The sequence below is a fragment of the Erpetoichthys calabaricus genome, chromosome 5 (genome assembly GCF_900747795.2).
Source record: "Erpetoichthys calabaricus chromosome 5, fErpCal1.3, whole genome shotgun sequence".
Classification (NCBI taxonomy): Eukaryota; Metazoa; Chordata; class Cladistia; order Polypteriformes; family Polypteridae; genus Erpetoichthys; species Erpetoichthys calabaricus.
In genome coordinates this window covers 145,139,479-145,163,914 of record NC_041398.2, presented here as the reverse complement: position 1 = coordinate 145,163,914, position 24,436 = coordinate 145,139,479, and the positions used below count along the sequence as shown (strand labels likewise).

Sequence of the window (24,436 nt, the reverse complement as noted above, 5' to 3'; positions counted from 1 at the left end):
AACATTTCAGACTGAAAACAATGTAAAGTAGCAGGTAACACAAACTAAAATGAATTTAGTTTGGGAGATAAATGTTTTAAATATTTCACTAGTAAGCTGATGTATAATTACATAGCATTTTAATTACTCCGGATATAGACTATATTCCTTTTGTGGAAATCGGGGGCACTCCAACTGTCCCAACCCTGAAACAGACAGTCAGAGGCATGAGTATGCCTCACAACACACATTTATTCATGTGGGAAGCGCTTTTCCCTTGCTCCCCACATCAGCATGGTAAAAGCACCAAATTCACAGTCCATTTCAATGTTCCTTAAAAGTTTTGAAGAATCAGCATTCTAAGCTTACAGATGGCTTAACATCTATTACAGAGCTGATTTTGTGGCAATTGGCTACTTGGAGAAAGAAAAGGAAGGACAGGAATTGGGGGTTCATACGTTTGAACGGGACAGTACTGCTGCAATAAATTATTTCGTCGAAGGCTGCACACGGCGCAGCAAGCATCTTGCGGGAGGCAGGAACAATCTGTGGACGAGGCACCAGCTTGTCACTATTGCTGCGCCACCATGTTCCCATATTTAATAAAATGCTTTAATTCCTATCATCATGAAAATAATATTGCGTATACATCTCAGTATTTTAATTATTCAGAGAGCTGTAATATTACAAATGTAATGGATTTTGTGTCCTGTCGGAGGAAGAGAGAGCTAGTTTAAGAAGCAGGTAGTGCACATAGAAGAACACATACAAAACAAAGCATTTAACGTGCTACTTTAGTTACAATGGGATTTGAGAAACTAGTAAACGATTTTAAGATGAAGTTTATGATGTACTACTTTAATGACAAAATAAACTACGTGATTAAAGTGGAAATTTCGAGATTAAACTTGACATATCGTGCTTTTTTTTCCCTACTGTGTGCCTTTTTTTTTTTTTCTCTGTACCTTAATAAGCTTTCATATGACATTCAGACGGTGGGCTACAACTTGCCCTTTTCACGGCGACTTTAATATCTGATCGCTTCTTTATTTTGGGCACTTTGTGAAATTGAACTTTCGAGTTTCTCCAACACTCTGTTCTCGATCAGCTTCCTTTTGTTGATTATATCACTGTTTAAACCAACAAATAGTAAGTTTTTCCTTGTCTCCACTTGGTATTCGCTGAAATTCTTCCATTTTCCCCTGTGCTTTTGCCATTGTCTTTTCATAGAAGGCTGAGCTTAAGGACTATTTATATTGATTTGCATATTCAAAGAGGCATAATTCTGGGAGGAGTTGGTGCGGGACAGCAGGCACGTGCATGTGCGTTACTTTTCACGCTGACCGGGATTTATGTAGCGGAAGAACACGGAAGTTGGTGTTTGCACAGATTTATGCATCTGGATTTTTTTGTGCATAAGCACATTTCTGCTTTTGTCCGTGTGCCATATTATAGTGTGAATTCTACGCACGGCATTATACATGAGGCCCCAGGTGTCCAACGAGCTTCTTCCAGCAGCACTTCTGGGTGTGGCGGAAGTGCTCCTGAATAGAGCTCCACAAAGGTCCAGGCACCCCCTGGTGGTGGCCACAGGCCCCAGCAGGGTTGAGCATGCTCCAAACCTGTAGCCCCACTGCAAGCCGGGGGGCTGCCCTCTAGTGATCTGGGGGAGATAGTGTCCGGAATAAGCTATCTTCCCCCGGTCCTTCCATTATCAAGGAGTCCTACCAAGCTGATGTTGAGCTCTGCAGTACATAAATAACTCCGTTCGTCATTCAGAGATAATAAGACTTCAGGAAGGTTGTGTGCTTATCACTTGTCCTGCTGCCTGCAATTATTTTTCTATTTGATCAAAAGCAAAATCTGTATTTAAAGCCTACTTTTATTACATTCTGCATTTTAAAGTGTTCTTAAATATGGTACTCTTTTTGTTACTGTACAGTTACTTTGGTTCCATCAGTATTATTCATTTATGTGAAAGCATCCCAAATTACTTAATGTATTTGCTGGATTAGCATTTTACTACCTTTTTTCCATGTTCATATATGATATGATTTAGTTACTGTATAATTACTTGGATTTCTCTTCTGGTCATTGGTGTGAATTCGGTTTGTGATGCCTCTCTTTGGTTCAGCATGGCATTGGTTGATTGCTTGATTTTTGCATATTTATGATTGATTTAATATGTCCACCTTCCATATAAAGCCTGTTTTTTTTTCTTTTTTAATTAAGTTAGATATACAGCACAAACTTTTCCAAGTAAACACAATATCTGAATCTTAATGAAGTAGTAGATGAAAACAGGCTCTGTTGTCATGGTTCATGAAATCAACATGTGTGGTTTCACAGCTGGTATTTTGTTACTTTCTTTTTCTTTTTTTTTCTTTTGTTTTTTTTTTTTTACTAAAGAGTGGCATTTAAGCTTGAAGTCATACAGAAGCAGTAAAGTTCAATTTAGAAACTGGTATTACTAACTAGCGTAAATATTCAATGTTGCTTGGGAACATTTGAAAATATATTATGGTTTTAGAGTCATAAAGAAAGTTAACAGCATGATCATTCTGATTAAACTTTACATATTTTACATTTCCCACAGCCTTCCTCAGTATAGTCATAAAAATATTTTTTTTTCTTTTTAATAGTTTTCGTTCTTGCTGGCATAAACAGTTCCTTATTTATATAGCAGGATTCTACACTAAATTGAACAGACTTTTTTTTTTTTTTTTTTTTATCTTTTGACTAAATATGTGTTTTTAATTCATTAAATGTTAATGTCAATTTTATAGGTTACCTGATAAGTCCTATTATAATTATAATTAGTATAATTAACCTAGTTTTAAATTATAGCCCCTAATACTGAATATGCATTTAAAAACACAGGATTGTACATCATTTAAGGATGAGTCTGTGATTTTCCCATCCATCTGCCAGTTTTACGCATATTTTCCTGATCATTTTCATTAGCTTAGAATTTTTTTGGAATTCAGGTTTACAGTCTGTATAAAAATGTGTCAGAGACAGTAGTTATCTTGTTGTTCAGTCTATTTAATCGAGGTGCCTAAAATACTCTTTTGTGATGAGCTTTACAGAACTTTGTTTTTTCTTGTAAATAAACTAAGTGACCAGAAAAACATTTATATTTTACAGTGGGACTTGGTTTGCAAAGAAGACTGGAAAGTGCCATTCACTACGTCTGTCTTTTTTTTTGGAGTCTTAACAGGATCATTTGTATCTGGGCAATTTTCAGACAGGTAAAACACTTGTTTTATAATTTGTAAGCTATTGCACATGCAAGAAAATAAACTGGGTATGGTTGTTAAATGTTTCTAGAGATTAGCATGTTGTTTCACTGTAATCATTGTTGGTAAATTCTTTGATGGCTTTTGCTAATATTTACAGTATTTCATATTTGACATTTGACCAAATGTTAACAGAATTATTCTTGGATCAGGGATTTTAGATTACCTCTAGTATCAAAGATTTTCACATTTTTTTTAATATACAAAAAAAAAATTCTAAATAATTTTAAGCACGATTTTATAGCATATTTGCTGTGAGAAGGCATTAACATCTTACCAAACACAAAATGTTTTGCAGTGCTTTCAGCCAATGTTATGACTAAATCAACTGCTGGAACTAGGCCAGCACAAAACTGTGTTGTTCAGCATAGTTGTACCACATTCATTTTACAGTCCCCATAAACAGAAAAACCAAGCAACAAAGGGTAAAGTCAAAGAGTAGATGAATTAATATTACAGAAACTAGTAATACAGTAATCCCTCGCTATATCGCGCTTCGCCTTTCGCGGCTTCACTCCATCGCGGATTTTATATGTAAGCATATTTAAATATATATTGCGGATTTTTCGCTGCTTCGCGGGTTTCTGAGGACAATGGGTCTTTTAATTTCTGGTACATGCTGCCTCAGTTGGTTTGCCCAGTTGATTTCATACAAGGGACGCTATTGGCAGATGGCTGAGAAGCTACCCAGCTTACTTTTCTCTGTCTCTTGCGCTGACTTTCTCTGATCCTGATGTAGGGGGATTGAGCAGGGGGGCTGTTCGCACACCTAGACCATACGGATGCTCGTCTAAAAATGCTGAAAGATTATCTTCACGTTGCTATCTTTTGTGCAGCTGCTTCCTGAAACGACAAGCTGAACGGTGCTTCGCATACTTAAAAGCACGAAGGGCATGTATTGATTTTTTTATCTCTCTCTCTCTCTCTCTCTCTCTGCTCCTGACGGAGGGGGTGTGAGCTGCCGCCTTCAACAGCTTTGTGCCGCGGTGCTTCGCATACTCAAAATCCAAACAGCCCTATTGATTTGTTTGCTCCTTTGAAGAGGAAGATATGTTTGCATTCTTTTAATTGTGAGACGGAACTGTCATCTCTGTCTTGTCATGGAGCACAGTTTAAACTTTTGAAAAAGAGACAAATGTTTGTTTGCAGTGTTTGAATAACGTTCCTGTCTCTCTACAACCTCCTGTGTTTCTGCGCAAATCTGTGACCTAAGCATGACAATATAAAAATAACCATATAAACATATGGTTTCTACTTCGCGGATTTTGTTATTTCGCGGGTGGCTCTGGAACGCAACCCCCGCGATGGAGGAGGGATTACTGTACACAAAGTTCCTTAGAACTCACTTATAATAAACCCATATTCTTTTATATACAGTATAATTTATACAGGAAACTGTATAAATAAAACACAGGCTAAAATTGCAAATAAGTGTGTGTGTATAAATACACACATACACACACACACGAGGGGGTACCCAAAAATAACTGGAATATGTACCTAGCGCTCAATCTAGGCTTAGTTGCGAACTTACAGTATATTGTGGCAGTCTGCCAAGTGGTGTTGCTCTGTATTGTTCGTACGGAATTCCATGTCGGTTTTTCTTGGTGCTAATTTAAACGTGTTCTGCGATTGGTGATCATAAAGAACAACGAGTCTGCATTAAATGTAGTGTTCTTGTTCCCACATATAAAAAAAGAACTCCAAGGAAAGTGTTTTTGTACTGTGGAGAAAGTCAAAGAAAAATCTCTGCAGGCATTGGACAACGTTCCTCTTCACCAATTACAAAAATGTTTCCAAGAGTGGGAAAACCGTAGGGACAAGTGCAGTACTTTGAAGGAGACTAAAGTTTCAGTAAGTAAAAATTATTAAAAGAATTTTTTTTTCAATTCCGGTTATTTTTGGGTACCCCCTTGTATATACACAGAGTACACTACTGGTCAAAAGATTTAGAACACCTCAATTTATCCAGATTTTATGGAAATGCACACCGTTTAATGTCTTCATGATGTTTCATGAAATCAAGGCATAGAGCTAATAATGGCAAAAAAAAAAATCAGTGAAGGAATCATTAAGTGTGCAGATTTTTATTCAGATTTTTTATTCATCAAAGTAGCCACCTTTTGCTGATATAAAATCCAAACTGTGGTAACCCTTTTGATTCAGAATGCCAGTGACAGCCCAAGTCACCCAACTCTGCCTCTGGCAAAAAAATTCCGACTATTGCACTTCCTCCATGTTCAGCAGTTTGTGTCACACGCTGAAGAACCATCATTTCACCAACTCGATGACGTACAAACACCCTGCATGATGAACCAAAGATTTCAAATTTTGGTTAATTTGTCCATAAGACTTTCTTCTAGATGGTAGTAGTCCACAGCCAGTATTTCAAGGCCCTATTTTGTCCTTTAAGGCAGTGGTTCCCAACTCGTATGTCAGGGGGTCTGTGACAAAATGAGGAAAAATACAATTTTATTATTTAAAAGATTTAAATAATAAAGCACTTCTGTAGTTCACCTTGTATTTTAATAATATCGTCACTTGTTAGTGCACTTGCTAATTACACCTATTAATAAATGCGTTTTTTCAAAAGCTACTTGTAGACTACCATAGACATACACTCATTGCATTGTGGCATTAAATCTGTTTACTGTAAGCTAGTGCATCGAATGCTAAAACTTGCGTAGCGATGGACTGCTTTTTAAAAAGCAAATATTGCAAAGAAAACCATCATTAAATTCATCAAATAATTCATTTTCTTAAGCAAAATCTAATCTAGAAAGTACAGAACTTCATATATAGATTTTGGATCTGTGCAGGTTAAGAAAAAAAGATGGACTTGATTACTCCAAATGTGTTCATTGTCAGGAAATTCTGTCAAATGAATGTCTGTCTAAATCCATCTACACTGAAAAGAAACCTAGAACAAAAGCCATCCAGCTGATTTTGGGAAGCATGTTGACTTTTTCCAAAGAAAAGCAGCACTGCTTCCCCCCTCTGTGTCTTATTGCATTGCCCTTGCAAAGAAAGCTCACACTTGCAGAAGATCTGATACTACCAGTGACCAAAGACCTAGTTTGGGAATTGCTTGGTGAGGAAGCTGCCTGTAAAAACTGACTCTATCCCTTTGTCAGACAACACTGTGTGTAGACAGATATCTGACATGGCTGAGGATGTAACAGACCAGTTACTGGAACAGGTAAAAAAAAAAAAAAAAATAGTAGGGATGGGTGCATCAGTACTAAAGTATTGATACTTCTGATCTTGACCTTTTAATTTTAAACATCTATGTTCATGTTAAAAGTATCGATATTGCACATTTTCAACAAAAAGTATTTGATGGTGACAATGTGATTAAAGTAAATGTGTCATGTTGTGTAAAACAGGAACTGCTTCTCCTTCCATGTTAATCATCGCCCTACATTCACACTGGTTGTGCTGCGATGCAACAGCCAAAGCAGTGGAGCTGTGTATGTGAGGCAATGGCAGAAAGAAAGTGAGTTGTTTTGAGTTATTTCACTTTACTGAGTGAACAGTAGTGAAGCAAAATGTGATATGTGTCAGAAGACCGTACATTATTGCGGCAACACCACAAACCTAGTAAAACACACAAAAGTCAATCACGTTGCTGAACACGCAAAGTTACAGTCGGAGGCGATTAGAAGAGTGCACAGACGCTTGCTCGGTATTATCATTATACTTTTTACACTTCTGACTGCATACTTTTAGTGTTTTGCACATTTTACAGTAAAAATAAAAATACACTTTTTACATGATTTTTTGAGAAAACATGTAATGCTAATACTTGTTCCACAGATTATTTGCAAGAAATTAACATGTTTAATAATTTCTGTTAATAAACAAGCAAAGATGTCTGATCTTTAGCACTATATTTAGTAGTCTACTAATGCAAAGTCTTTAAAATGTGACTTTTTGATGTCCACATATACTATAAGGTTTTACAGAAGATTAACCATTCTTGCAAAACAACACTCTGGCTGCATCAGTATTGGTATCGGCAATACTGGCCTCAGTATCCCCTGGTATCAGATTGAAAAGAAAATTGTCAGGATCGCCCATCACTTAAAGCAGGCCTTGGTTTGTGTTGCAGTTGGATGAAAGCACAGATATAGCTAACGTAGCATGGCTTATTGTTTATGTCGAATTTATTGAAGATGGAAGGTTTGTTGAGGAGCTTCTGTTCCCCAAAGAAATTTGGGGGAAGACATCAGGTCAGGACATATATATTTTTTTCCCTTCAAATTTTGGACATGTTTATGCAGGCAAATTTAATCGACTGGTCTTATTATGTGGGCATCTGTATGGATGGCGCCGCTGCCTTGAGAGGCAAGCGTAGTGGAGTCGTTACATTGCGTTGCAGAGCTCCAGATGTCATGGATACACACTGCATGCTTCACAGAGAAGCACTTGTCTCTAAAAGGCTGGAGGATGAATTGTGACAAGTGCTTAAAGACGTTGCTAAAGTTGTAAATGGTATCAGAGCACGTCCCCATCAACCCTGGCTGTTTGCCAAACTGTGCAGTGACATGGGTGCCAGTTTTGAAAGCCTTCTGCTGCATTCTGAGGTCCGTTGGCTCCCTCGTGCCGTGATCACAACACATTTAATTTGCAAAATAAAGTTCATGCATTTATACAAAAAATCGGACTTTGGGAGATGAAGATAAACAAAGGAAATACTGTAATGTTCCTGCTCCTTCGCCAGGAGCTAGGAACATCCAATGTGCTTGCAGACATAGTCCTACCTATAATACTGTCACATCGTGAAGGAATACTTTAGCGACAATTTCCCAGACTTGGACAATCGTCATTTAAACTGGATCCGAAATCCATTTGAGTCCAGAACTGAAGAGGATTGTCTTGATTTGAGGTTACAAGAGGAATTCATTTAAATAAGTCAATGATGTAAGTTGTAAAATTCAATTCTTTGCCATTCCCTTGTCAGAATTTTGGAGCAATCTCAGAAATTAATACACAGTATTGAGCGAAAAAGCTATCCGATGCCTCTTACCATTTGCATCATCATACAGTACCTATGTGAGGCAGATTTTTCTGCACTGAAAGTACTGAAAAACAAAAACAGAGCATGACTAAATGTGGAAAATGATTTGAGATTGTACTTAAGCCAGCTGCAACCCAGAGTGGACAAACTGCAAGAATATCTAAGCACAAAATTCTCACTAGGCCTGAGGTGAGTTTAATGTATTTTATTACGAACAGTATTTTCCATAGTAAAAGTGACTTGTATCATGCTTTTAACAGGTAGTACTGTAGGTCTGTATAGCAGTTTATTACAGACATGTGTGATATGTAATGTTTTCGGATAGTGATGGGTAGAAGGTCCTCAGCCTAAGGTTAATCTGTTAGGGGGACTTTTTTCATGAAAAAGGATGGGAGCCCCAGCTTTAGGAAATGGCTTTGTTACTGCCACTCGCCCTGTTAGACCGGCAGCACAAAGTCTCCTCTTCACAGTAGAAATTGAGACTTGTGTTTGTGTTTTTTGTGTTTTTTTTTTTTTTCTTCTTCTTCAACCACTGTTAAGCTATTCTTGAAGTTGTTGTGCTGTGAGGCACCTATCACACAAGCTGGTGACCCTCAAACTTGTTTTCTGATTGGGTTGTGACTTAGGAAGAGATGTGAAAGACCAATTCAGAGTTTCTTTTAGCTTCCAGTTGCCTTTTGATTGTGTACAACACAGTACTCATTGACTTTTTTTTTTTTTTTGGGCAATTTCTCTAAATGAAAGGCCTACACTTCTAAGGGTAACAAGTAAGCCCACAATTCGCTAGCGAATCGGAAATCCAAGAATGGCAATCAGTTTCTGTTCCGTCCGATATATATGGATGGATGACACATCATGGAGGGTGGGTGCGCCTGGGGAAATGTCATTTAATTAAATAAGCATATCTGTACTAAAGCGGTTTCGTTTTGTGGAGACGTGATTCCGTTGCCTTTGCTGACACCGACTGCTGGCAGAGTGGAGCACAGCAAGTTTAGTTTACAGGTTGTGGTGTTCGTGTGCCAGCCACGGAGTCTGGGAAGCCGCTGGGTTAGAGTCTGTGACCGTTATGTGATCTATATTACTGGCACAGTGGATTAGAGCAAGTATAGCTCACAGGTTGTGTTGTTTGGGCGCCACCTACTGACTTTGGGAAGCCGCTGCGTTTGACTCTGGGGCAGGCACCACGGCGCATTACGTTGTGTTGTTCGGGCGCCACCTACTGACTCTGTGAAGTCGGCGCGTTTTGGAAAGCCGCTGCGTTTGACTCTGGACTCTGGGGCATGCGCAAAGGCTGCAGTGCGCATACGCCTCGGTGCGTCCGCCGTGCATATATTAACTGTGGTTTAGTAAGATAGATAATGCTTTGTCTCATTCCATTTTTTAATTGCAGTTTCTTGCCATTAGCACTGGAATTTACAACTTTCAACAGCAGTGATTCTTAACCTTTTTTGAGTCACGGACCCCTTTAAGAATCTGAAGAAAGCTATGTACCCCCTTCCCCAGAAATATTCACGTAAACACAACTTTGCATGCAATGAATGTAATGTACTTTATTTATTGAGAGTTGATTGTCTCATACATATATGACAATCTAAAAACACTCCTTTTTTTATGACAAAAATAATGGCCACTCATTATAATTATGAAATACAATTCTCTTGTGGAAATTAAAACCGATCTTCTACTACTACTACTACTACTATGTTGCGTTTTCTACTACTGTTACTGCTACATCTACTCTAAATCAACAGTACTGGGTTTTACAGTGAATATAAATCTTCATTTTTATCTGACCCTCACAGACCCTTTGAAACCCATCCATTGAACCACCAACCCCCAGCTGTCCACAGACCTCGGGTTAAGAACCCCTGTTCAACAGTGTAGTAGTATTTCAGAGGGTGTAGTAACACGGTCTGTTCCAACTCTGCTTTAAGACAAGCAGAGGGTTTTTAAGTAATCAACAGAAGTTGGGACACCTTAGCAAATTGTTTCCTTCATCATGCAAGGCTTAATTTACTTTAATTGCTGCAGAACATCTGTAGGTTGTAACCTATTAGTTGTTCCCTGAAGAAGGCCCATCTGAAATTTCCTTTTTTCATTTTTAGCTAACCTAAACTTTAAATCTATCTATCACAAAAGCACCAAAACAACTCAGTGAGTATCCATCAAACACTTAACTGATGTATCCTGGAAATGTTGATTTGCTACCAAATAAACAGTCCGTACATTTTAGTATTACTAGGAAATGACACTATCCCAACGTACTGAAAACCACTTCAATCTCATCACTTTTATCACCTGGTTGCTAATTATGCTTAGGTTGTATCCCTGGATCTGGTTTGCAGATCTTTAAAGTGGGCACTACACAACTGTAAATATGTACTGCAACAGTGATCCTTCGTAAACCCTTGGCATTGATAGCAGTTGCCTTTTGGCTTTTGCCAGTGATGATTAAACAGTGTTGACCTGGAGTTAGCAGAGTATAAACAGAAGTCCCACCCATAAAGTACAGTGTTGGAAAACCTGCCTTCTCGTTCATTTTTGGTAATGAGATAAACACATCTACATGTACATTTTGTGTCAAGTACAGGTAAAGCCTTCCTCAGACAACATATAAGGAATAGACATGTAAGCATAAAATATTTGTATGACCATTTCACTAGGTGCTTGACATTCTTGGCATTTTTAGTGGTAAGGCTGCAACCCAGAAGAGAGAGAGCAAGGAACAAGTCCATTATGGACCTCCATACAGGTAAAAGAGGAGTGCAGCTTAATGAAGTTATCACTTATGAGTTTGGAATCCAACCTTAAAATGATTAAGGCATCACTCATAATATCTAGAGTCAGACTTTCAGCATACACCAGCAGCATTCTAAAAATCTGGAACTTCAACTTGATTTGTGTTTTACAATAACCTGCGTGCTCTATGCCAGTGGTATATGGACTGTTTTGAATTGAGGGCCAGTTAGCCAACGTCAAAGACATGCAACCACCTATGGCCCCCAGTCAATTCTTAGCAAAATTTCTTTATTATAATAACTACATTTTCTTTACTATATGAATTTCTGAAAAAAAAAATACTAAGTCAACTTCAGCATTGTGGGATTGCCATTTAAATGTCTACTAATTTAAGAGTTCTGCATTGTAAAGGAAATTGGTTAGACAGGAATGTCTGAGTTTGTTTTGCGAGATACGGAAAGGACATGGTTGTATTTTGAGTTGCTCTGCATAGCCACGACAGTGGAGAAATTAATTTAGGAGAAGTTGCCTCCTAGCAATCGGCAACCTTAATTGATAAAAAATTAAGAATGTATTGTTAACCAAAAATCTAGTATTTAATCATTTTAGTAGATTTATAATTTTAATAGCTGCAGTCTGTGTTGAATAATACATAAATTGTGCTATGTCTGCACATTACCGTGTTTTGCAGTTCTGTTTAAATTATACAAAAATAAAAACTTAGTTACAAATATACAACACATCTATAAATGTTACAAAGAAATAGCATGTATAAAAGTCTGGACATGTATACAGTATCTGCCTAGACAGCAGTCACCTGTTCCATTATCATGCACATATCACAAATAATTAGCACTGCTCTACTGTTGTCCTTTACTTTAAACACTGCTAGACACATCGCAGCATCTGCTGTGATTACCCTCTGCAGTTATTTCCCACCTTCACAAGTTTACAGTACCATGTTTGTTATAGTACACTTTTATATTTACTTTGAAAACAATTCAAATTATGAGCAAGCAAAATAAAATAGTATTCAGGATCAAAGGTTAAGATTGGTGCTGTTCAACCACCAGCTGTCTTAGTTTGAGATCCAAAAAAAGCTGCATTTTATCATGCCATGGCTAATCCACAGAGACATAGAATGCACATTCCCCAAAATTTGAGATTATCTTATTTTCCTTATTGGCCATGGTTCTACAATTTACAATCTACAATTTACAATTTTTGGACAGAGTGTTTTTCATCTTTTATGTTAATTAGTTTCTACTTTGTATTTTAGCAGATTTGTGTACTTTTATGTGATAGTTCAGTATTTAGAGATTGGTATAATCTATTCTTGCATTTTGCTTTTTGAGTTGACTTTTTGCTTTGCGTCTGTTCTTGAACAGGCACTCCTAGCCAGGTGCAAAGTATTTTGTGCTATTGTGTTGTATTTCTAAGGTGGCAGTGATAGATTGGGTATCTAGATAATTTTTTTTGGGAGTTTTTTTTGCATCTTTTATAGAGTCAAGGCTGGCGGGCTGTCAAAAAATAGAGCCTATTAAAGCCCCATTGAAGCATTCTGTGTGATTTTTTTGGGCTATACAGTCAATACGTTTTGCAATATGGGAATGAAAAGACACTTTTTCGTAAAAATAAATACTATTCTGTATTCATATTACTATAAAAGAAAATCAAAGTACTTAAACAACATATAAAGCATTTGCTGACCTCATGGACAGCTGGTATTTTTTTTTTTTTATTGTGACCATACCACACACTCCAGTATCTCTATATACAGTATAATATAATAAAGTATATGATGTTCCATTTTTTTAATTTCCTCTCTAGAGGACATTATTGAAACAATTTATAAAAACTGATGTTAAATTCTTCTCTTGTTTTTGTCATAAAACAATGAATTTTTAAGATAAGCATCTCTGTCATGCAGTTTCAAGTCCAGTTGTTACCGAAGGTAATTACTTTTTCTTCAAGTGTTGTGTGTGTTTTTTTTTTTTTTTTTTCTTCCCCCACAGGTATGGCAGGAAGAAGATATTATTTATTACAATGGCTCTACAGACGATTTTCAGTCTTCTTCAGGTAATATCGGTTACCTGGGAGATGTTTTGTGTTCTCTTCTTCTTTGTTGGACTTGGACAAATTTCCAACTATGTGTCTGCTTTTGTTTTAGGTAGGTAATTTTAATTAATGTTTATATTGCTAAACACAATTGATTAGTATACAAGATTTAAGTTATACGTACATTATTGGATTACAATTTTAAGTAGCATAGTTGTCAGAGAGCACAATGTACAGAATATCAGAAGTATTGGTACTTGGATCTTTGGGGGGGGGGGGGGGGGGGATTTTCCCAGGATGGAATACATTTTGTTTGAGTTGACACAAACTGAATAATGAATGTGCACAGAGCAGGTCACTTGGCACACACAACTAGATGGAGCAAACTTTCATATACAATCAGACTATAATGTACAGTTTGTTGTTTTGTTTTTAATGAGACAACTGCTATACTATCAACACATGGGACAAGATCATTTTCAATTTGCAATGTAATTGCTAAACATTCATTTTAAACTTGAAACTTTTATTTATTTATTTATTTATTTATTTTCAAATTCTAGTGCACTCTGTGCACATACACATTATTCCAGTTTATGCAGAGATATATAAATTGGTAGTTCAGGTCCCCAGAACTACTAGTTTTTAATTCCGAGAAACCAAACTGTAGACTCGCAAAGCCCGGCTGATTTACCATATGATTTGGATTTTGAACTTTGCAATATTTTCCTACTCAAAAACAATTTGATAAAAGTAAAACACTCAATTATTCATGTACCGTCTTAACTGGGTGTTGCTTTTAAAGGAAGTTGCTTACGGTGTGCCAGACTGCTATAATCACCATCTTGCAAGCAGAATAAAGAAATCGACAAGCAAATTAATAAATCAGGTAAAAGAAACAATAGTGTTTTAAAACAACAAAAATACAGAGAAAATAACTTTTCAAATATGCTGGAAGAATGTTTTCAACTGATTTATGAATAATATTCCAGAAAGTAGTGATAACCACAGGGAAGGAACAGAGTCAGAACCAGTTCAGAGAATCCACCATGCTGAATACAGCGAGCATGTAGAAACCTCTGATAACAGCGGCCCCTTGTTTTCGGGCATAACTAATTTCAGCACTGAAAATGTTAGAAACCACAGGACATAAACTATTTACTACACAATCAGCCTGCATGGTCTAAAAATGCCGATGCAGTTGTGAATCAACATGGAAGCAAAAATCCATACAGATACCACAGGTAACCCTTTTCAGATAACAGTGCTTACTGCAGCTGAAAAAATTACCTAAACTGTTCAACAGCTTGTTAATCACACATGTGAAAGTTTCAGTGTTTCAGGAATGCTCTTGTCACAAATTCTCAAGTGTTCAGCCTTAAGAAATGGCCATTAAACTTTAGAAATTGGAGGGTTATACTGATATTAGAAACAGATTCCCCAAATGTGCAATCACAAAAAGGGTACTTCTAACACAGGGGAATCTTATAAAAAAATAAAGTTTGCCTTTAATAAATATGTACTCTAAGCTCATAACAGAAAATAATGCTTTTCCCTATGGTACAGTGCAGGTTATGAAAACTTTCCTTTACTATTAGTCTAAACACTGCTGAGTATGAACATGCTGTTTCAGGTCTAAACCTCATTTTTACTTACATTGGGACTTTTTAAAAATTTAGTGTGATAGTCCCGAGTGTGAGAGATTTTGATGCATATGTATGCAAAGATTACTACTTATGCGCAACTGAAGGTGCATGACGCTATAAAGGGCATATTGCACCTCAGAATAACACTGAATGACAAAGTGTTGATGTTTTTAACAGAGAAACTAATTTGTGGGGTCTACATAAGGTCTGAAAAAAGGATTGAATCCAGTGCTAATACGGTATTTGGCTAATGTTTCTTAAAATATTTTGTATACATTTGTTTAAAAAAAAAAAAAGACATTTTGCTAATATATCTTTTTCAAAATGCTGATTTGTATTTATTTACAAATACATAGATAATAATATACAGTACTTTACAAATGTTGCTATTAAAGGTAGTGTGGTGGTGGGGGGGGGGGGGAACACCCCCACCCCCACCCCAACATATACATTAAGCTAGGCTACCAGAAAGCATATCTGGACCTCTAGATTTGTCTGTGTTTTACATCGGGAGTTTCATTTTTTTTTTTTTTTTTTAAATGTATTATGCAACTGATTAAACATGTGGGTTAGAATTTTAATTGAGGAAATGATGTTACAACAGTGGACTGAGTCTTGGAAGTATGGATTTATACTATGTACTGGAGATAAGGCTATTTGAAAGGATTTTGGTAGTTTTAATACTATGAAAAATGGATAATGCTTCTCATCCAGTATACCTGGATATTTTATAGATGGTCTGGGGAGACTGATGTGTGTCATTTTATCCCAATATTTTTCTGTTCACATTCTCTGCATTAACACTAGAATTACCAGAATCTACGAAAAGAATCTATTCCATCCCCCACCGTTGCAGAACGTTCACTAAGTTTTCCCAGCTCATGCCTTGTTTGATTATCTGGGAGTGACTGAACTGCTGGAGTTTTAGAATGGAAATAATAGATCGCTATTTGGAATACATGCATTTCATGAGTGTTCCGTTTCTACAGTAATCTGTGTAAACACATTGCTGAAACAAACTTTTTCATATTTTAGTAATAAATGTTACAAAATGTAGGCATAAACTATAGAATCTGTGAAGCCTGAAGTCCAAACATCAAATAAACACTTTCACAAAAGGTTCAAGGCTGATACAGCAGCTTCCGTGGCTTAATCCTACAGTTTGCTCACTTGGGGCACAGCAGTCTTACCGTGCTACAGAGACGTGAGTTCAATTCCCAGCTTTGGAGGAAGTGTTTTTTTTTTTTTCCTCAAACGGACATTAAATTTATAAATTGGTATGCACTGTAAATCGTTAAGTTTAAAATGTCAATCGCAGTTATTTCTGTTGATTAATTCATGCTTTTTTACTTAGAGTCAGAACAGGAGCTTTTTTGACTTATTCAGCTTCTGATCTGACTCAAACAGCACCAGTATAACTTCACACCCAATCTGATGCTGTTCGTTTTCAAATAATATTGCATTACTTCGACGATGTTTTCTGATCGGTACTATTCGCGTCATAAAATGATTTCTTCAAAATGTCACATATATTTGTCTCTTTCTTTTTTAAAAATGTGCGTTGTAGCACGCAGCAACTGGCCACCTGCATGTTCTTGCGCACACTGAATAAGACAGCGCTATATGCAATCATCAGATTCAAATGTTAACAGTTATATAGCACGGAATGGAAATCAGCAGTTCTTAGCATTCCACCACGCAAGCTGTCATATCAACCGCCTACTGTAACTTGCTTTCTTTTTGCTTTGGTTATAGTCTTGGATTAAATAAGCACTTGTTTTGTTATACTTTTACATCAACATATGTTCCTGTGTTTGAGCGACACGGGCATGCTCAAAAAGTACACGTATAATGCCACGAAAAGTGCATGCAGACACTTCAGTTCGCAAGCATTGGTACGACAATGCAGTCACAAGTACACTGCAGAGCTATAGCGCGTCTTTATGTGAAAACAGCAGTGTCAGATGTGGAGTGTCTGATGATTGCATATAGCGCTGAAGTTACTGCTCTTTACTATGCTTTCCTCTGCATGTCCTGGAGTACAAAAGAAACAGCATACAGCAACACGGGGGGACTGGCAATATTGGGGGGAAAAAAACACGCGGTCGTACGTATTATGATACACTGCAGAGCTATAGCGCATCTTAATGTGAAAACAGCAGTGTCAGATGGGTTAGGGAAGGATCCTGAACACGAGACCATGAAAAGTGAATTTAAAAAAAAATAAACAAAGCTAACCTTTACAAATATCATGAATTACACCGGCTGTTACAGACTGAAATCAAATGTATCTTTTTATTCTAAAATAGTGAAAATAAGAACACTTCTCAAAAGGGAGTTGTGCAGGATCGAACTCATGACCTTCTGATTCCCAGTTAGCGACTGATACTGTTGCGCCACGGAAACAGTGATAGCTAAGGAGTGTCAATGTCACACAGTAATGCGGCTTTTTTTGGCAGTGGCTTTTTTTTGTACCTTTTGTGAAAGTGTTTCTTTGATATTTGGACTTCAGGCTTCATACATTATATAGTTTATGCCTACATTTTGTCATTTGCTACTAGAATATAAAAAAAGTTTCTGTTTTAACAATGTGTTTACACAGATTACTGTAGAAATGCAACACATATGAAATGTGTGTGTTCCAAATAACAATCTATTATTTCCACTGTAAAACTCCACTTCACTCCCAGATAATCAATCAAGGCATGAGCTGGGAGAAGTTCGTTTACGTTCTAAGTCGTTGGGGGGATGGAATAGCCGGCTGCTGGCAGCTTGTCTTTATCAGTACATTTAGATGACAAAAGACGCTGGCGGAGAGGTGAGAACGGTTTTAAGAAGCGATTTAAGGTGGGCCAGATCTACGCGTTTTTTCGTAGGCTCTGGTAATTCTAGCGTTAAGCCGGCAGAGCCAAGGGAGTATGTTCTTGGACAGAATGTTAATGGGGAGGCAAGAATGATAGGATCCTGATGGTTACATCTCTAATTTTTGCTGATACAGATCTTTAAATATTGGCCAAAAAATGTCAGTAGAAGATGGGTAAGGAGGACCCTCCATAATGTGATGGAGTTCTAATTGTAGTGTTAGAAGAGTTTCACAGTCTAGCAGGGCCATGAAATAGCATTTCTATTTCTCTGGAACAAATGTAACCACCAGAAATGGTCTAGTAGTGCTGGGCGGTATGACCAAAGTTCTATATCGCGGTATTTTTCAAAATTATACCGGTTTCACCGGTTTGCATGAGTGGATGTTAACCACATTTTCCACTGCAATTACTGCAGTAGACTGGCTAAGAATAGCCTATTCCAATGTCATGAGAATTGTACATTGTACAAAAAAACATTTTAATGTGCACACAAGTATTAATACAGGTTTGCATGGCTCCATAAAGTGATCGTTTTCAAGGAGGTGGCACTAATGAAGAGAAGGAATCACACTGCATGACAGTTGCACTCAAAATATAGAACCTTTTTTATTGAACAAATTTTGTAAACAAACTATAATTTTGACAGCATATTTTCAACCATCCAAAGAGGCATTTAGACTTGGTAAAATATTCAGAGGTGCTTGTCAAAAGTTGTATTACACTGAACATGTCTTAGAAAAGGAATAAATAGTAAATATTTTTTGTAAACCAACTACACATTCTGTTAATTTCAGCAGTCTCAGTCCATTGACACGTTAGCTGTATGGATTGTAATGGCATTAGTTATCTTGATCCACTGCTTGCTTTTTTTTGTCTTAGGCAGTACCTCTAGCAAACTTGTCTACAAGTGACGTCTGACTCGAGTGTCCTCTAGCTTTTTAAGTTTTACCTGAGGACGTGGAGGGTGCCAATCTTAGTTCCATACATTCATGGTACAATCTGTTTGAAAAGTTTCAGTCTGGTTTTCGCCCTGGCCTTAGCACTGAAACAGCCCTGGTCAGGGTCACCAATGATCTTCTGATGACGGCAGATACTGGTTCACCTTCACTACTTATCCTCCTTGACCTGACAGCTGCTTTTGACACAATAGACCATAACATCCTTCTTCACCGCCTGCAATACACTATTGGACTCTCAGGAATTGTTCTAAATTGGTTTACATCATACCTGACTGGCAGAACTGAGCATGTCGCCCTTGGCAGCGCAAAGTCCCACACCCACAACGTCGCCTGTGGTGTTCCACAGGGCTCTGTGCTGGGCCCTATCCTTTTTACTATCTACATGCTCCCCCTTGGAACTGTCATTGGCAGACATGGTTTATCGTTCCATTGCTATGCCGATGACACTCAGCTTTACCTCAGGACTACTCCCACCTCCTCTACTGCTCCTCTGCCAACATCTACATTGTCTACCTGCCTGGAGGAGATAGAGGCTTGGATGAGGCTCAATTTTCTTCAGTTGAACAGATCCAAAACAGAAGCCATCTTAGTTGGTACATCACATCATCTTCGCTCTTCTACCATCACCAGTATTACTTTCTCTGGCCAAAATATTCCTCTTTCCACATCTGTTACTAATTTGGGTGTTAGAATGGACTCCCAACTTACTTTTGACACCCACATCAAATATCTCTGTAAGTCATCTTTTTACCATCTCAAGAACATCGCCAAACTCCGCCCATTACTCACCCTGGCAGATGCAGAGAAGCTCGTCCATGCCTTTGTCTCTTCCAGGCTGGATTACTGTAATGCACTCCTCATTGGGATTCCTGGCAAGAGTATCCAGAGACTCCAGTATATTCAGAACAGCGCTGCCAGGATCCTGATGAGGGTGCGAAAGTATGATCACATCACCCCAATCCTGAAAACCCTTCACTGGCTCCCTGTTTCATTCAGAATAGAGTACAAGGTCTCCCTTCTTACCCATCAGTGCATTTATGGACATGCCCCTCTTTATCTACAGGATCTCCTTACCCCCCATAACTCCTTACGTTCCCTCCGCTCTGTACTCACTAACACTCTTCAAGTCCCCAGAACTAAGCTCAGCAGCATGGGTGACAGGGCGTTTTCATCGGTGGCGCCGAGGCTGTGGAATGCCCTCCCTGATTACCTGAGAGCCCCACAGTCGACTGAGGCCTTTAAGCGAAACCTAAAAACTCATCTTTTTAGAAAGTCATTTTGTTAAAGTATTTTATAGACTCTTCTGTTCTTTTTTTTTTATTTTATTATTCTATTTTTACTCTGTAGCACTTTGGGATTGCTAAAATATAAAGTGCAATATAAATATAATTTATTATTATTATTATTATTATTACTCCAGAGCATGTTGCTGCTAAGGTGGTACAGCAAATTGCTCGTTTTGCCGCCTCCGGCGACAACTTTAGCTCAACCAGCTTTTGTAGTAAATAGTTCTTTTGTCCACATCCAACCTTTTAAAACCGAAGTAACTCCAGACAACAGACACGGCTCCTTTTTTTTGGCAAAAGTTCTTCTTTGCCATCATGTTCAACTTTATCGTCTGCTGCAGCTTCAGTTTGGGAATGTTCTCTGTCCATTTTCACCACTCAATACCTCCACTAATGCATGTACTCCGTTGCATGCGTGTTTAGTGGTGTAGCAGTGAAAACGGTCCCCTCTTAAACAGTTTCTCGCTGTGCCATGTTCCGAACGTTGTTTAGGCTATTTAAACTGGTGTTGCGGTATAAGAAAAATCCATACAACAAAAAACGTTTTTTTGGTATGAACCGGTATACCTCCCAGCACTATGGTCTAGGCAATTACTGAGATTGTCTGCTTGTGATTTCCACACAAATGTGCTTTGCACAGCCCAACAGAAGAAGTAACAGACCTAACGCACAACAATGATTTTATAACTGTCTAATAACTTGTAAATACAGTGGAACCTCGGTTCATGAACGTCTCGGTACACGTACAAATCGGTTTACGAAAAAAAAGTTTGCCAAACTTTTGCCTCAGTTCACGACCACACACTCGATATACGAACAAGCCAGTTTCCCTTTCGGTTTGTGCGCGCCGATGATTTCCGCACGTGTTGCATTGTTTTCAGTCAAACGTGCGTGCTTTACCTGTGAACTCTTTGTGCTCTACAGTATTTCGTGTGCTTTTGCAGTTAACCATGGCTTCTAAGCAAGTGAAGAGTGGTGAGAAGAAAGTTTTGCAGAAAATTGAAATCGAAGTAAAGAAAGAAATTATTGAAAAGTATGAGTGTGGCGTTCGTGTTACTGATCTTGCCGCCGAGTACAAGAAGTCAAAATCTACAATTTCGACTATTCTAAAGCAGAAAGTATCTATTAAAGCAGCTGATGTTGCAAAAGGAGTTACAGCATTAACCAGGCAGAGGCCTCAAGTGCTGGAAGAGGTGCAAAAACTGTTGCTAGTGTGGCTGAATGAGAAGCAACTTGCAGGGGATAGCGTAAGTGAGGCAATGTTATGCGAGAAAGCCAGGAAGATTCGTGGTGATTTGCTACAAAACTATCCTTCTACGAGTGGCTAAAGTGAGGAATTTAAAGCCAGTAGAGGATGGTTTGAAAAGTTTTGCAAGAGAAGTGGCATTCATAGTGTGGTAAGGCATGGAGAGGCTGCTAGTTCCGATGCTGAAGCTGGGAAAGAATTCGTGAAAAGTTTCACAAAATTAGTGGAGGACGAAGGCTACATCCCACAACAAGTCTTCAACTGTGACGAGACTGGATTGTTCTCCACCCAGTTCCACCTCACTTCATGCCAGAACTCGACTCGTGCAAGGTTAGTTTTCTTGGTGGTTTATGGTTAAGTTTTGTATTATGGATTTTTCAAATGTTCATTTTTCGGTTTGTAGCGTGAATTGTTGCAATGTTACTTTTTCTCTTTTTTCAAATGTTCATTTATTTTCCCTGTGCTTACAACTCATTTAAAAAAAAAAAAAGTGTTTACAGCGAGTGGTTCGTAGCGTGATTTGTTGTAATGTTACTTTTCTTGGTGGTTTATTAAATTACAATGGTATGTGAGGTATATCTTCTGCTGCGAGCATGGGAATAAGGCTGTGTTCCTGGAGACCTCAAAAATTCTCTTATTGTCAGCATTTTCAAAAAAGCCGACCTCTCGGAGTATCTGAACTATTGAGGAATTTCCCTCTTGTCCTCCATGGGGAAAAACTCTTGCTGGAATTCTGCTTAATCAATCGATACCTATAGCAGAATTGATTCTGCCCGTGTCCCAGTGCAGATAATGGGCCAATAGAGGCACACTTGATCTGGTATTTACCATTCGTCAAGGCCAGGGAAAGTCTCCTGAACAGAGCCAGCCTCTTCAGAATGCTATTTTATGACATAGTAAAAATGTTTGATTCCTCGTGAAGTGCTGTGGAAGTTTGGATGGTAGCGGCCTTCTGTGAGAACAATGTGTCTCAAAATTCCCTCTTAATTTCATATCAGTGTGGGGGTTAAGCAGGGATGTGTCCTTGCACTGACTCTTTTAATATCTGTCTTGCTGCCATGATTGCCACCATCCCTGTCAACAATTGTTGAGGTACAATATGCTGATGACAACAGAGTCGTGTACAGTGACTCTCAAGAACTTCATCATATGTGTGACCTCATTATATCAGCTTACAAGTGCTTTGGACTGGAAGTCAATACAGCCAGGACAAAACTGATGGTCCAGACAGTTCCTGGGTAACCTCCTACTGAGCTCCGTATTAAGGTCAGCGGCTATGGGATTTAACCATTGAGCGAAGTGTGCTACCTGGGAAGCGTCCTCAACTTGGAGGCCAGGATAACCAAGGTGGAGGTCTATAATGCAGTGGTTGTGAGCACATACAAAACATCTGATTGCTTGAGTGTTTCCAACAACTTTGAACGATCCTTGTTATTCGATGGCAGGATCAAATAACCAACAGTTCAGTCTTGTAAAGAACCAGCTGCTGCAATGAATTGCGCTAGCTTGGCCATGTCATGTCAAGCTCTTAGATAGATAGATAGATAGATAGATACTTTATTAATCCCAAGGGGAAATTCACATACTCCAGCAGCAGCATACTGATATAAAAAACAATATTAAAATTAAAGAGTAATAAAAATGCAGGTAAAAATAGACAATACCTTTGAATAATGTTAACGTTTACCCCCCCTGGGTGGAATGGAAGAGTCGCATAGTTTGGGGGAGGAACGATCTCCTCAGTCTGTCAGTGGAGCAGGACAGTGACAGCAGTCTGTCGCTGAAACTGCTCCTCTGTCTGGAGAGGACACTGTTTAGTGCAGTGGTCCCCAACCTTTTTGACAACAAGGACCACTTTGTTAGATGCAAATTTTTCCACGGACTGGTCGGGGGGGTCATGGCGGGGTTGGGGGTCAGTTTTATACACAATTTACATAACATTTCTATTAAGTTTTTAAGCAGTTCGCATATGTTTGCAACCCGAGATTTTTCTCCTTTTTTTGCATATAACAGACATATGCTTTGCATTTGCCATTCCAACAGATTGCACATCACAAACATTAACACTGCTATCTTTTTTTTGTGTCTGCCGTTTCTATAGGAGGGTGACAATGAGTTAAATTCCAATGGATGTTTTTCAAATGTTGACAAGCAATAAGCAAAAGGTATCACCGAAAACCACAGAAAAGAAAAACAGTACGAGGAAGGTTCGAAGAGATTTTTTTTTTTTTTAAAACAATGTTTCTGTTTGGGGGTCGTTGTGCAAATGTGCACAACTGAGCTGCGACCACAGATCTAACGGCTCTGTGAATGATTCGTTCAAGCATTTCAAGGTCACTTTGTTGTAATGAAAGCATCTGCTGAATGTACTTCGTAGTAACGCGATTTCTATAGACTCGTGTCATATGGGGAAACTGTCGGGACCATAAAAATACTTTGTTGTAATACTCTCTCGCCTCGGTCTCTCTCCTCTCTCTGCACCGCTGCAAAGCCCCGCCCGCCAAGCGTTCTGAAAAGTCTGAGTGAGTCTCCGTTGCCGGCAGTTCTCTTGCGACCCGGCTGTCAGATGGCTGCGGCCCGGTAGTGGGCCGCGGACTGGGGGTTGGGGACCCCTGGTTTAGTGGATGCAGTGGATTCTCCATAATTGATAGGAGCCTGCTGAGCGCCCGTCGCTCTGCCACGGATGTCAAACTGTCCAGCTCCATGCCTACAATAGAGCCTGCTTTCCTCACCAGTTTGTCCAGGCGTGAGGCATCCTTCTTCTTAATGTTGCGTCCCCAGCACACCATCGCATAGAAGAGGGCACTCGCCACAACCGTCTGATAGAACATCTGCAGCATCTTATTGCAGATGTTGAAGGACGCCAGACTTCTAAGGAAGTATAGCCGGCTCTGTCCTCTCTTGCACAGAGAATCAGTATTGGCAGTCCAGTCCAATTTATCATCCAGCTGCACTCCCAGGTATTTATAGGTCTGTACCCTCTGCACACAGTCACCTCTGATGATCACTGGGTCCAGGAAGGGCCTGGGCCTCCTAAAATCCACCACCAGCTCCTTGGTTTTGCTGGTGTTCAGGTGTAGGTGGTTTGAGTCGCACCATTTAACAAAGTCCTTGATGAGGTTCCTATACTCCTCCTGCCCACTCCTGATGCAGCCCATGATAGCAGTGTCGTCAGTGAACTTCTGCACGTGGCAGGACTCCGAGTTGTATTGGAAGTTCGATGTATATAGGCTGAACAGGACCGGAGAAAGTACAGTCCCCTGCGGCGCTCCTGTGTTGCTGACCACAATGTCAGACCTGCAGTTCCCGAGACGCACATACTGAGGTCTGTTTGTAAGAT

At 38.8% G+C, this 24,436-nt stretch overlaps 2 protein-coding genes across 5 annotated transcripts in view; both read left to right on the top strand.

Annotated features, from left to right (window-relative positions):
• The window catches only part of trappc11 (trafficking protein particle complex subunit 11), a 973,608-nt gene that overhangs the window by 362,648 nt on the left and 586,524 nt on the right, over window positions 1–24,436 (top strand). The gene's annotated exons all lie outside the window — the stretch shown is intronic.
• The window catches only part of LOC114652800 (solute carrier family 22 member 4-like), a 137,682-nt gene that overhangs the window by 8,993 nt on the left and 104,253 nt on the right, over window positions 1–24,436 (top strand). For both annotated transcript variants that reach the window (XM_051928444.1, XM_051928443.1), the window contains exons 2-3: window positions 3,127–3,230; window positions 13,053–13,207. In XM_051928444.1, the coding sequence (XP_051784404.1) occupies window positions 3,127–3,230; window positions 13,053–13,207 (259 nt within the window). The remainder of the gene's footprint in view (window positions 1–3,126; window positions 3,231–13,052; window positions 13,208–24,436) is intronic.